The sequence below is a fragment of the Paramormyrops kingsleyae genome, chromosome 2 (genome assembly GCF_048594095.1).
Source record: "Paramormyrops kingsleyae isolate MSU_618 chromosome 2, PKINGS_0.4, whole genome shotgun sequence".
NCBI lineage: Eukaryota > Metazoa > Chordata > Actinopteri > Osteoglossiformes > Mormyridae > Paramormyrops > Paramormyrops kingsleyae.
In genome coordinates this window covers 3,704,829-3,718,986 of record NC_132798.1, presented here as the reverse complement: position 1 = coordinate 3,718,986, position 14,158 = coordinate 3,704,829, and the positions used below count along the sequence as shown (strand labels likewise).

The 14,158-nt window shown below is 45.5% G+C and overlaps 1 protein-coding gene across 4 annotated transcripts in view; it reads left to right on the top strand.

Moving 5' to 3' along the window:
- The window catches only part of ak8 (adenylate kinase 8), a 40,541-nt gene that overhangs the window by 791 nt on the left and 25,592 nt on the right, over positions 1–14,158 (top strand). For 2 of the 4 annotated variants that reach the window (XM_072703728.1, XM_072703727.1), the window contains exons 3-6: positions 482–547; positions 1,340–1,389; positions 2,249–2,359; positions 6,835–6,903. In XM_072703728.1, the coding sequence (XP_072559829.1) occupies positions 482–547; positions 1,340–1,389; positions 2,249–2,359; positions 6,835–6,903 (296 nt within the window). Of the gene's footprint in view, positions 1–481; positions 548–1,322; positions 1,390–2,248; positions 2,360–6,834; positions 6,904–14,158 lie in introns of all 4 variants that reach the window. The other 2 variants (XM_072703732.1, XM_072703740.1) reach the window with 2 other exon arrangements.

The window sequence follows — 14,158 nt, the reverse complement described above, 5'->3', positions numbered from 1 at the left end:
ACTGTTTAACACTTAATAGTTGTGGTGTTAATGCAGTTTTGTCAACAACAGGGTACAGACACACTTGATGGCCACCAGGTGGCACTCTGTTCCTTATAAACCTTGCAATTGTTAAAGTCTCCGTCAGTGAAATCTGTTCCTTTGTAACATCTTTGTTAATGCAAATTTCACGTTAATATTCTAATAGGAGTCTTAGAAATAGAAATGTTTGTAATATAAATATATTTCACTTTCATTTTTAATTCTGTATACATTCTATATTGTGTATGTGAATGTGCATCATTTCGTAATGTCTATAATCCTACATGGCATGTATGAAAATGACCTTAAACCTTTATATTCAATTTATATTGATTACTTGATTTCTTTATAATTGGCTATTTGCCGCGTAATGCTTTTGGTCAGTTTTGGTTGCACTGTGGAGTTTTAAAGTGACTGGTATAATTTCCTGCAAGACTCACTTCTTGCCATCGATGTGCAGCACTCACATGCAAAGTACAGTGTCAGAAGCAGAGAGCATGTGCCCAGGTGCAGCTGTCACTCTCAGGTGTGTTTAAGGGGCTGGTTAAACAAAACCATAACATACAGGAAGCTCTCATTTAAGCTGCCATTTTGGCTATTGCTGTATAAGTAACGACAAACGGAAGCTCAAGGAAAAAGAAGTTGCATGCCACACTTGCATGACACACATAAGCTTTTAAAATGACTTTTTTACCTCCTGGATTATGCCATCACAGCATTTCTCTGCCGTTAAACTAAATTAAACATTGAATTCCTATATGGTGGCTATTGTTAAACCAGGACCATTTTTGTAATTTTTAACTTTCTCACTTTAAAAATATGATCCTAATTATAAGTATTAAAACCAAAAAGTATTACTGAAAGCTCAAGAACAGAGCTTAAGATAATAAACCATATATATAGTATCAAACATATGTGTCCCAGTTTACCTTTTGTCCCACCTAACCAATACTCACCCTGTAGAGATTCCTGGAGAGGCATGTTTCATCCGTGCGTGTCACTGTGTTCTGCGCATGTCTGATGTATGTATGCCTCTTTACACAGTGTTTCACACAGTGCCCTTGTTACTGCTGTTTCCACCCTTTCCGGCTCTTCGGTTCTGTTGACAGAAACAGAGCATGTTTTGGGGCAGGGCATTGTGCATCAGGTCAATGGTGCTTGTCTGGCACTCAGTGGTCAACAACCAAATTTTACACAGGCATGTGTATATTATTGATGTATTATTCTTAATACAATACATAGATTTCTTGTCAAATGAATGAGGATTCAGTTTGAGAATGCCTTCTTGATTCCCTGAACAGTGATTGCTCATTTCCAGTTCCCAGGATTATGCTGCTGGGTCCCCCAGCTTCAGGCAAAAGAACCACTGTAAGTGAAATTTATGTTATTTTACCAAATTATTGAAGGAGTGTGACTGAGTCAGAAAGTATGATTAATTTACAAGTATACTAGTGGTTAGAGAATTGATGTAAGATAATTGGTCATCAAGGGAATTCAGGCTAATTTGTGAATTTGAGTATTCTTGAGAATTGAATCTTGGGACAAATGTGAAATTATTCTTCAGATTTTTTTCAAAGAAATGTATAAATTTTACATGTGTGCAATAAAAAGGAATTCATGTTCTTTTCCTCTTTTTTACTTCTTTAAAAATATTGTGAATAAATGGTAAGAGTTTATATAAAGTTATACACGCTTTGTATTGGAAGTGGATTTGGCTTTGAAGGGAATGTCTCTCATCAGTTTTGCCAAGGGAGATGTCTATTAAAGAAATTTCTTCAATATTTTGAATTATTTTACAGCTCTCTTTGGTAACATGCAGGCCTGCATGATGTTTTTGTGACTGAAGATTTTTAAAGGTTTGAAGGAGACATACATAGGAAGATTGTAGAAATGTATATTCTGGCAAAGTAGGTGTGAAATGTCTTAATAGAGAAGTGTTGTATTAAATATGACTCATTTAATATGCAAGAAATAAATATGGAGATTGCTGACAGTAACAGAATGCGAGAACATAACTTAAATGTGGCATTCAAACGCAAGTCTTAAATTCCCCATGGTCTCATTTCAGCATACGGGAGAAGTGTATCCCCACTCGCTGTCTGTAGGAATCATACCCACAGTCAATGCGAAGAGTCCCAGCTAGTGGCCGTGTGAAGCGGGTCGGTGCGCAGGCTGCCCTGGAGCCCGCAGCTGTGAAGTGACAGCTGTCTCTTTTGTGCTCCGTCAGGCCAGACAGCTGTGTGAGCGCACCAGAGCCGTGCACATCACAGAGCCCGGCGTGTTGGAGGGGGAGGGCGAGCTGGCGAGGGAGGCAAAGTGGCACGCGGACAGGCTACAGGTAAGGCATGGCCGGGGGCCCCGGGGAAAGCTGGCTGGGGGGGGGCTGACACGTGCACATATACTGACTCTCCGAGTGTCACATACAGCCCCTTTCAGGAAGACCTGTGTGTGAAGTGAGAATGCACCGAGGCCTCTGCCATCTTATTTAAAACACCTTCCGGGTTCATTAATTACTGTAACGTTGTGGGATCAATTCCGGCTCCCCATTCTGCGCTTGTGTGGCGTCTACATCTTCTTTACATGTTTAACCAGGTCTCCCCTAGGCACTCTTATTTCCTCATAGTGTGTGTGAGTGTGGGCCCTGAGGTAGACTGGTATCCTGTCCAGTGTGGGCCCTGAGGTAGACTGGTATACCGACCAGTATGGGCCTTCAGATAGACTGGTATTCTGTCCAGTGTGGGCCCTGAGATAGACTCTTATCCCATCCAGTGTGGGCCCTAAGATAGACTGGTATCCCGACCGGTATGGGCCATGAGATAGACTGGTATCCCGTTCAGTGTGGGCCCTGAGATAGACTGGAATCCCCATCCAGTGTGGGCCCTGAGATAGACTGGTATCCCGTTCAGTGTGGGCCCTGAGATAGACTGGTATCCCGGCCAGTGTGGGCCCTGAGGTAGACTGGTATCCCGGCCAGTGTGGGCCCTGAGGTAGACTGGATTCCCCGTCCAGTGCGGGCCCTGAGATAGACTGGTATCCCGACCAGTATGGGCTCTCAGATAGACTGGTATCCTATCCAGTGTGGGCCCTGAGATAGACTGGAATCCCCATCCAGTGTGGGCCCTGAGATAGACTGGTATCCCGACCGGTATGGGCCCTGAGATAGACTCTTATCCCATCCAGTGTGGGACCTGAGATAGACTGGTATCCCGTCCAGTGTGGGCCCTGAGGTAGACTGGTATCCCGTCCAGTGTGGGCCCTGAGATAGACTGGTATCCCGTTCAGTGTGGGCCTTGAGATAGACTCGTATTCCGTCCAGTGTGGGCCCTGAGATAGACTGGTATCCCATCCAGTGTAGGCTCTGAGATAGACTGGTATCCCGTTCAGTGTGGGCCTTGAGATAGACTCGTATTCCGTCCAGTGTGGGCCCTGAGATAGACTGGTATCCCATCCAGTGTAGGCTCTGAGATAGACTGGTATCCCGTCCAGTGTAGGCTCTGAGATAGACTGGTATCCCGTCCAGTGTAGGCTCTGAGATAGACTGGTATCCCATCCAGTGTAGGCTCTGAGATAGACTGGTATCCCGTCCAGTGTGGGCCCTGAGATAGACTGGAATCCCCATCCAGTGTGGGCCCTGAGATAGACTGGTATCCCGTTCAGTGTGGGCCTTGAGATAGACTCGTATTCCGTCCAGTGTGGGCCCTGAGATAGACTGGAATCCCCATCCAGTGTGGGCCCTGAGATAGACTGGTATCCCGACCGGTATGGGCCCTGAGATAGACTGGAATCCCCATCCAGTGTGGGACCTGAGATAGACTGGTATCCCGTCCAGTGTGGGCCCTGAGGTAGACTGGTATCCCGTCCAGTGTGGGCCCTGAGATAGACTGGTATCCCGTTCAGTGTGGGCCTTGAGATAGACTCGTATTCCGTCCAGTGTGGGCCCTGAGATAGACTGGTATCCCATCCAGTGTAGGCTCTGAGATAGACTGGTATCCCGTTCAGTGTGGGCCTTGAGATAGACTCGTATTCCGTCCAGTGTGGGCCCTGAGATAGACTGGTATCCCATCCAGTGTAGGCTCTGAGATAGACTGGTATCCCGTCCAGTGTAGGCTCTGAGATAGACTGGTATCCCGTCCAGTGTAGGCTCTGAGATAGACTGGTATCCCGTCCAGTGTAGGCTCTGAGATAGACTGGTATCCCATCCAGTGTAGGCTCTGAGATAGACTGGTATCCCGTCCAGTGTGGGCCCTGAGATAGACTGGAATCCCCATCCAGTGTGGGCCCTGAGATAGACTGGTATCCCATCCAGTGTAGGCTCTGAGATAGACTGGTATCCCGGCCAGTGTGGGCCCTGAGATAGACTGGTATCCCATCCAGTATGGGCCCTGAGATAGACTGGTATCCCCATCCAGTGTGGGCCCTGAGATAGACTGGTACCCCCATCCAATGTAGGCCCTGAGATAAACTGGTATCCCATCCAGTATGGGCCATGCTCTATGCCCTCTGCTTTCTGGGATAGGCTGCAAGGTAAGCATGATCCTGTACTGGAGAACTGGTTATGGGAGAAGGGTGGATAATTATTTTCCTAAAAGCATGAAACAAAACTTATTTTGTAAAGACATGTTCCATGTATACTGTGAGTACAATATGTAGGAAGACTTTCTATACTATTCTACATATTACATGGTTCTTGCTCGATATCTGACCTGTGATGTCAGATGGTTCAGCCTTGAGCTTATTCCACATGGAAAACAAAACTTTTTAGCAAGCATGCCTCCTGACAATCTTAAAAATTAGTTAATTTGTACTCATTAAAAGCTTAAAAATGCATGAATAAATAATGATTGAAGAGAAAATGTTGTTTTTATTTTTTCTAAAATAGCCTAGATAAGTATTCTTTAAAAAGCTTGTTTGTACATTTGCCCTCCCCCAGTTTCCGATATAGACAGTCCACAATCTCCCGGAGATCAGACTGAACACAGGGAAAAGAAGCTTGTTCAGTTAGACGTTTGAGGCGAAAGACGCTGTGGCTTAATGAGGGGTGCTGCTGTGCTCCCTACTTTGAATCTGCATGCAAGAAGAGCCCGGAAAAAAACTAGATAAAGAAGAGAGAGAAGAACCACAAATGCCAATCCCTGTGGTTTAATTATTTTAATTATCATCTTCTGTTTGATTCCATCCCCCCCCCAAAAAAAATTAATAAATAAATATGGTCCTTTAAAAGATGCTGGTTTGGGTTAATCTGATTAAAAACTCTGCTGGTGAGGAAGATAAAAGGCCAGCAGTGTCAGAATTAATCAACAGACTTAAAACTGACATTTCTGATGGGGAACTTTGGTGCTTTATCTCTCCACTTTCTGCCTGAAATGATCAGGATTGGTAGCTCTGACAATTAACTGTGGTTTGAATCAGGTGTGGTATCTCTGAGTATTAACTGCGGTTTGAATCAGGTGTGGTAGCTCTGAGTATTAACTGCGGTTTGAATCAAGTGTGGTAGCTCTGAGAGTTCACTACCTTAGAAATCCGTTGTGGTAGCTCTGAGTATTAACTGCGGTTTGAATCAAGTGTGGTAGCTCTGAGAGTTCACTACCTTAGAAATCAGTTGTGGTAGCTCTGAGGATTAACTGCGGTTTGAATCAGGTGTGGTAGCTCTAAGAATTTGGTGCTGTTTGGATCGGTTGCAGTAGCTCTGAGAATTCATTGCCGTAAATACCAGTTGTGGTAGCTCTGAGAATTCACTGGCGTATGAATCACGTCGCAGTAGCTCAGAGTCCACTACCCAATGAATCAGGAGAGGGTAGAATTCATTGCTGTATGAAACAGTTACAGTGGCTCTGAGAATTCACTGCCATATGAATCAGGTGTGGTACCTCTGAGAATTCACTGCCATATGAATCAGGTGTGGTACCTCTGAAAATTCACTGCCATATGAATCAGGTATGGAATAGGCCCTTAGCCAGAAATATATTTCGTATTTCTGGCGGGTCAATTTCACCAACCAGGGAGCGGAAACAAATTTCGGGGTGGAGGGGAGTTCAAACCTGTAATTTTATTATGTGTCCCTGTGCCTGGTGCAATAGCTTGAAAATACATGTGTTTTACATCTGTGTATCTGAGAATGCATTCTGCCCCACATCATGGAGTCCCATCACTTTGATCAGTTTCTCTTTTATTAAGCCATTCTCAGGTTCGAAACACATAAATATGTCTGCTACACTTAAGCAATCAGAAAGAGACAGAAGGTAATAGTAAACAATTCAGAGGATTTGATGGCAGTTTAGAGTCTGTAAATGAGAGGATTGCATTGAACAGAGAGGACCTCACGTAACAGCAAAGCCACTGAGAGCTTCAATGGAGGGAAGCGGGAATGCAGAGTCTGGCAGTGCGTCTGATGATCCGCCCCCCGCCCCGCCCCCGCAGCCCCCCCGCCCCCGTGGCTGAGCTCCCCTGCTACCGGACATGAGCTCTTTCCTCAAGGTGATACTTCAAAGTGGCTCACAGACAGCGTGAGCCTGGCAGCCGGCATGTAGGTCCCTCCTGATCATGCTCCAGCCCCACTGGGCCGGGTTACTGCCAAGTTTCACGCCATTTGGCCTGAGGGACCCTCATCCCTTCGCCCTTAATGCACTAAATCCCATCTCATTACCAAATCAAGCTGAGAAAGTCAAGCTGCAGCGTTTTACAGCATTGAAATGTACAATGACGTCGTCCCATGTGAAAGAAAGGGAGGATAAAGGTGGATTGACAGGCAATACCACAAAAATGGATTCCCTTCCATGGCATGAGAATTTTTATTGTGCTTCTCCTCCTCTATAGGAAATCCCTTGTGAGCTTTGGGTCAAGTTGATTCAACAGCGTCTTTCAAAACTGGACTGCATTCGACAAGTAAGGCCGCCCCTAACGTCTAGCATTTGGAATCTTCTACACATATACACACATCCCATAAGTGTATTATTCTTTTTTCATTTTTGTGCTCCTCCAAATTGCTACCTATGTCAGTGAAAATTAAGGATCGGGATAGTGAAAGGTGGGTTTCAAATGACTTGCGAGCTTCTCTGCACAATTCTTTTTGTTGGAAATGCTGTAGCAATAAATTATATATTAGAATCTTTAAAGTCTTTAAAGCTTCATTATTTACTGTATAGTGTGAATCCATCATCCATCCATCATCCAGAGTCTTGGAATTTTTTTCCTTTAATGTATTTAAGACTAATTGATACACTAATAGCAAGTGACTTCATTGGACAAGTTCAATTAATTACATGTGGACACAAGGTGGTCCCACCAACTCCTGTGACAGTTTGAATTAGAACCTAGTCAACAGCAATTTTTGACAAATTTGTGCAAAAAAAATAATAATTTCATGAAGTGAAGTTCTCTTCAGTTGAGGAGAAATGGAGGTGCTGTTGTGTTCCCTTGGCTTGAATAGTGGTGTTGAAGAACCAAATGAGGTCATCTGTGATGTACTTACCAAGAAACTTGGTGTTTCTGGTTGTCTCTATAGTAGATCCGTTGATGGAGAATGACGAGTGATCAGTATGGGCTTTCTTGAAGTCAACAGTCATCTCTTTCATTGTATCCACCTTTAGATAAATTGATGCTCTTGCCCCAGCCCACTTGCCACTCAATGTCCACTCTATACAATGACTAATCACTGTTCCTGATGGGGCCCACCATGCTCAGTATCACCAGCAAACTTGATAATGTGGTTTGAACTGAGCTGGGCAGTGCAGTTCTGAGTCAACAATGACCAGTGACCTGAGCGTCTCTCTGGGGAGTGCCAGTGCCCAGTGTGGAGGTATGGAGATGTTGCCAATCCACGCTGCCTGAGGTCTTTTGGTCAGGTTCACCATATCTATCTTCTTGCTGAAATACATTCCAAGAAGATTTTTCTTGCATAAGTATCTTTTTTTTTATCCAGTCAAGTCCAGGGGAGGGTGTTCTTGGTGAACCACTTAGGGTGATATGCAAACTGTAAGCTAGGGAATCTCACCTCACATCAGCCATGGATGGACTGAGTACCTGATGGTTTTCCTCATCATGAACATTGTTTCATGCATCAAACTGTGTGGTAAAGTAGTTCAGCACATTTGGGAGGAAAGCATCACTGACAGCAGTGTCAGGGATGATCTGAATGCCCTGCCACATGCTCCACGTGTCCCTGTTGCCTTGGAAGTGACCATGGATTTTTCATGTGTATGTATGCTTAGCATCCCTGACGGTCCAGGACAGGTTGGCCCTCACAGTCCCATCTGAAGACATGGCAGGTTTTCAGCGGCACGTCGACCTGTGTAGTCATTCAAGGTTTCAGGCTGGCTCGCGCTCTAATGGACTTGGAGACCATTACATCATCTGTGCAGTCGCTGGTATTTCCAGTCACAGATGCTGCATCCTCTGAGGTGACCGTAGGAAGGAGCCTCCTTGAACATAGAACAATCTGCATGATCTAAACAGTCCTGCCGTGCCAAAGCAGCTCCTTCTGGCCGTATTCTGATACTCGTCACAGCCAGTTTAGCACGTTTGATCAGCGGTCTGGATGCTGGAGTCAGCATTACAGAAATGTGGCCTGAGTGGTTGAGGCAGGGGGCAGTTTGTAGCTGTGTATGTGTGGCAGATGTTCGTATAAACAAGGCCCAGTGTGTTCACCTCTGTCTACAAAGTTAACATTGTGATATGCGAAGCTCACTCGAGATTTGCATGCTTGAGATCACCCATGACGACTAAAAGCTGCCGAGGTAACCCATTTGCAGTTGGCTAATGGTTTCACAGTGAACATACTCCCTCAGTGTTGGCGCTGGTAGGGATGAACGCTGCCTGAACTCTTATATGGCCGGCATTTTTAACTTTAGCAGCAGGGAGGAGTGTGATTAAGGAGTTGCACCAAAAAAGCTTAATGTCTCTTGGGGGGTTACTTCTGTTGTACCTTTGAACAGGCTATTTAAAGCAGGTTTCTATATAATTGGGTAAAACTAAGTTATGCAAAGTTTTGCATTTAAAGTACTTATATCCATCTGTCTTCTGACCACTTATCCTGGCCAGGGTCATGGGCTTATAGAAATAGTATTATAACTATATAATACAGAGATATAATGGGTTATTTATGAGTACTTCTGAGTGTCTGTAATTAGTTCTTTAAATGCATCAACAGCAATGGCAGTTAGCAGCAAAGTACATTACATCTCTAAGGCAGCGTAGATGGGAGCCTTTTAAGGGGTATTTTTGTGCGCTGATGCATGGTGCAGGAATCAAGCGGCATAGTGCGTGACCCGTTCATCCGTTGCCCTCGTTGATCATTGGGTAACTGGGGAGACGGGGTCTTCATTATCAGGAGCATCTGCGTATGCTGCGGGCCGAGCAAAGATCAAAGTATCCAGCGAAGGGTAGGCAGTGGGCTGCAGCGGCCACAGGACTCTGCAAAGGGTAGGCAGTGGGCTGCAGTGGACACAGGAGTCTGCGAAGGGTAGGCAGTGGGCTGCAGTGGACACAGGAGTCTGCGAAGGGTAGGCAGTGGGCTGCAGTGGACACAGGAGCCTGCGAAGGGTAGGCAGTGGGCTGCAGTGGACACAGGAGCCTGCGAAGGGTAGGCAGTGGGCTGCAGCGGCCACAGGAGTCTGCGAAGGGTAGGCAGTGGGCTGCAGTGGACACAGGAGCCTGCGAAGGGTAGGCAGTGGGCTGCAGTGGCCACAGGAGCCTGCGAAGGGTAGGCAGTGGGCTGCAGTGGACACAGGAGCCTGCGAAGGGTAGGCAGTGGACTGCAGTGGCCACAGGAGCCTGCGAAGGGTAGGCAGTGGGCTGCAGTGGACACAGGAGCCTGCGAAGGGTAGGCAGTGGGCTGCAGTGGACACAGGAGCCTGCGAAGGGTAGGCAGTGGGCTGCAGTGGACACAGGAGCCTGCGAAGGGTAGGCAGTGGGCTGCAGTGGACACAGGAGCATGCGATGGAGGAAGCATGGTTAGGGAGTCGATGGGTCGACACCAGGGGGTCGAGAGGGACACCTGCAGTGTGAGGTGCCGTGTCTTCTGAAAGCATGTCATCCTGGACCCCCGACCCAGACCAATCCAATCATGTTCTAAATTTTTTAGAGCCCCTGTCACCCAGGGTCTCTTGGAATTGGCCGAACTCCCCCCCCCAACCCCCCCCCCCCTTATATGGCGACCTTGGTGCAGGGGTACCCACTGATGTGAGCAGCAGGGAGGAGCTTCTTTGTGTTGGGTTAGTGGCACTCATGAGGCTTCACTTACACAAAAATGGCCTCTTCAGTCCCACTTTGTGGTGTAATCAGTGTGTGTGTGTGTGTGTGTGTGTGTGTGTGTGTGTGTGTGTGTGTGTGTGTGTGTGTGTGTGTGTCTGTGTGTGTGTGTGTCTGTGTGTCTGTGTGTGTTTGTGTGTGTATTTGTGTGTGTCTGTGTGTGTTTGTGTGTGTATTTGTGTGTGTTTGTGTGTGTCTGTGTGTGTTTGTGTGTGTCTGTGTGTTTGTGTGTGTGTTTGTGTGTGTATTTGTGTGTGTTTGTGTGTGTCTGTGTGTGTTTGTGTGTGTATTTGTGTGTGTTTGTGTGTGTCTGTGTGTGTTTGTGTGTGTCTGTGTGTTTGTGTGTGTGTCTGTGTGTGTATTTGTGTGTGTTTGTGTGTGTCTGTGTGTGTTTGTGTGTAGGTGTATGTCTGTCTGTCAGTTTGTCTGTGTGGAGATTATGTTATATTACATTGTGGGGACCAAATGTCCCCCACCATGTGATAAAAACCTCTCATTTTGATGTTGCGGGGACCATTGTCCAGGTCCCCACAAAGATCTGTGAATGCAATCAAAAACCTGAAAAATGGCGAAAATCTTGTATTTTGTTTGGTTACTTATGGGTAAGGTTAGGGCTGGGCAGAGGTTAAGGTCGTCATGCTGGGATTAGAGTTTTCCCCACAGAAATGAATGGAGAGTCCCCACAAAGATATAATTACAAACCTGTGTGTGTGTGTGTGTGTGTGTGTTAGAGAGAGAGAGAGAGAGAGAGAAGTCCTGAGTCAAAATCAGGCTGCAGAAACAGTGTGAAGTAGGTGTTAAGCAAGAAGATCCTGTGTTAGGTTTTCGCCAAACTTGTAAATGATGCACTTTTAATGAATCTCCTAATTATAATCCAGTAGCCCACTGAATAACTCACTGCAGTGTAAGGAAACCAAAGAACAGAGCTGGGATCAAATGAAAGGAGGTTATAGGAGATTTAATGGTATTGGTTCATACTGTGTACCAGGTCGACAATTAGGAAAACAATCCTGTGAGTGGCATGCGATTTGGGATTGTTATAACCTTTGTAATTCAAATCAACACACAGGTATTTGGATTTTATTTGATTGTTTTATTAATGTGATCTTTAACTACATGCATGCACTTGATCCCACTGATTTTAGCAGTAAATGTAACAGAAGTACCCCATGTAAAGTACCCACACTGACTCCTCCACAGCCCATAACCAGAAGTACCCCATGTAAAGTACCCACACTGACTCCTCCACAGCCCATAACCAGAAGTACCCCATGTAAAGTACCCACACTGACTCCTCCACAGCCCATAACCAGAAGTACCCCATGTAAAGTACCCACACTGACTCCTCCACAGCCCATAACCAGAAGTACCCCATGTAAAGTACCCACACTGACTCCTCCACAGCCCATAACCAGAAGTACCCCATGTAAAGTACCCACACTGACTCCTCCACAGCCCATAACCAGAAGTACCCCATGTAAAGTACCCACACTGACTCCTCCACAGCCCATAACCAGAAGTACCCCATGTAAAGTACCCACACTGACTCCTCCACAGCCCATAACCAGAAGTACCCCATGTAAAGTACCCACACTGACTCCTCCACAGCCCATAACCAGAAGTACCCCATGTAAAGTACCCACACTGACTCCTCCACAGCCCATAACCAGAAGTACCCCATGTAAAGTACCCACACTGACTCCTCCACAGCCCATAACCAGAAGTACCCTGTGTAAAGTACCCACACTGACTCCTCCACAGCCCATAACCAGAAGTACCCTGTGTAAAGTACCCACACTGACTCCTCCACAGCCCATAACCAGAAGTACCCCATGTAAAGTACCCACACTGACTCCTCCACAGCCCATAACCAGAAGTACCCCATGTAAAGTACCCACACTGACTCCTCCACAGCCCATAACCAGAAGTACCCCATGTAAAGTACCCACACTGACTCCTCCACAGCCCATAACCAGATGTACCCTGTGTAAAGTACCCACACTGACTCCTCCACAGCCCATAACCATAAGTACCCCGTGTAAAGTACCCACACTGACTCCTCCACAGCCCATAACCATAAGTACCCCATGTAAAGTACCCACACTGACTCCTCCACAGTCCATAACCAGAAGTACCCCATGTAAAGTACCTACACTGACTCCTCCATAGTAGATAATCAGCCTTTTATCTTGCAATCTTATTCTACAATTAATATGCCTGCAATCAAAACACACCAAATTAATTTTCCTGATGGGTTTTTTTTCTTTCTGAAGTGTCAGTTTCTGTGTAGCCAGAGGAAAAAAGTATGTATATCATTAAACTGCAAGCGGTCCTTTTCCTTTCTAAACTCTGCAAATTGCCTTGCTCAAGCTGAATAAATTACTAAACTTTTTCACTTGGCATCCTTTAACTCTCATCTTTTAGGCATAGTAGTTTGCGCTTATAATTTCCTTTAATCTAGTAATGGATGTTTATCCCTTCAGGCTACATGTCTGATGATATTTATCAATTTATTTCTCATTAACGTGGATAAATGCGGGGGATTCGGCCTGAAATAGTGGCTATTTCTGCATAGCTGCAGGGCACTTTCACCTGCTAGACAAAGCCACTCAGCACGCTTCACTTATGGGCGGAAGCCTCTCTGTCAGAGACTCGAAGCCCTTCATCTCCCTCCGCTTCCTCGCACACACATTCGCCAGGCGTCATATTGGAACTGCAGCCGCCGCTCTTCTGCTTAATTACTGCGTCGTTCGTCTGCATTTGTGTTTGTGCGTACGCCTGCTCATGTGTCCCCCCTCTCTCTCTCTTCTCCTGTTTTGCAAATTAAACAACTTTTAATGTTGATCATTTCTAATCTAGGTCGCGGGGTTCATCTGTCTGGCAACACTTCTCGAACTTTTATGTGTCTTTTTCCTCTCTCATGAGGCTGTTGTTTGTAAAACTTTCGACTGGTATTCTACCGGGAAATCACAGAAGAGGGAAAACGGTAGGAAGCATTATAATGAAGTGAGCTGAGAGGTGAAGTGAAATAACAGCTACCTTCATACACAGGCAGACCGAAATTAGCAACAACCACTAATACAAAAAATGCAGGTAGCGACCTTTGTCATTCATGTGTCTAATGAGATTTCTCAGAACATTGTGCATTCGGGCACATATGACTATAAGGATGTCTATAATCTTTAGTTTCAGTGCAAGACAAAGATTAAAAACTATGAGTAATTGGTTTCTGAAAGTATGTTCTGTTTGTTATACTGTATTTTGGTAATTATCCTTTATTCAATGGCTTTCATTATTGACACATTACAGTCACGGTTGTCACACTGTAATTCTGCTCATAATTCATGCATTAAAATGTATTTCTGGTATGAAGTCACCACATCGGTATTGTTATATAAAATATATAATTTTTATGTATCACATAACATGACTGGAAAATTTTCATATTTGTATTAATGATGTTGAAAAAAGTTTTCCAGTGTTCTGTTTTTGGACACAACTTTGGGACACGCATCCAGAGCACAGCTTAATAAATAGCTGCATTTGACTGTATATTCCGGAGAGTTCTTACGTAAGGCCGGCCCTTAACAGTAGTTTGTCCCTTTGCTTGGTGCCTCGCTGTATGGAGATAATTAACTGAAATAGAAGTGAAACAGGAAAAGGCTGAAATTGAACTGTGAAGGAGAAAGGCTTCTCCTCAGAGACCGCCTGTGGAGGACATGCCTTTTTAATGGAAAAAACACACAGACAATGATTAGCTGATTAGCGGCCGGGTGACTAATTGCCTAATTGTACAGTGAAAAGGGGGGCCGGCAGTGGGCCCCAGAGCTGGGGGGTTAGAGCTCCTCCACGCGGGAGGCGTAGCAGCCTGGGAGGGTCTCTCTCCAGCTTG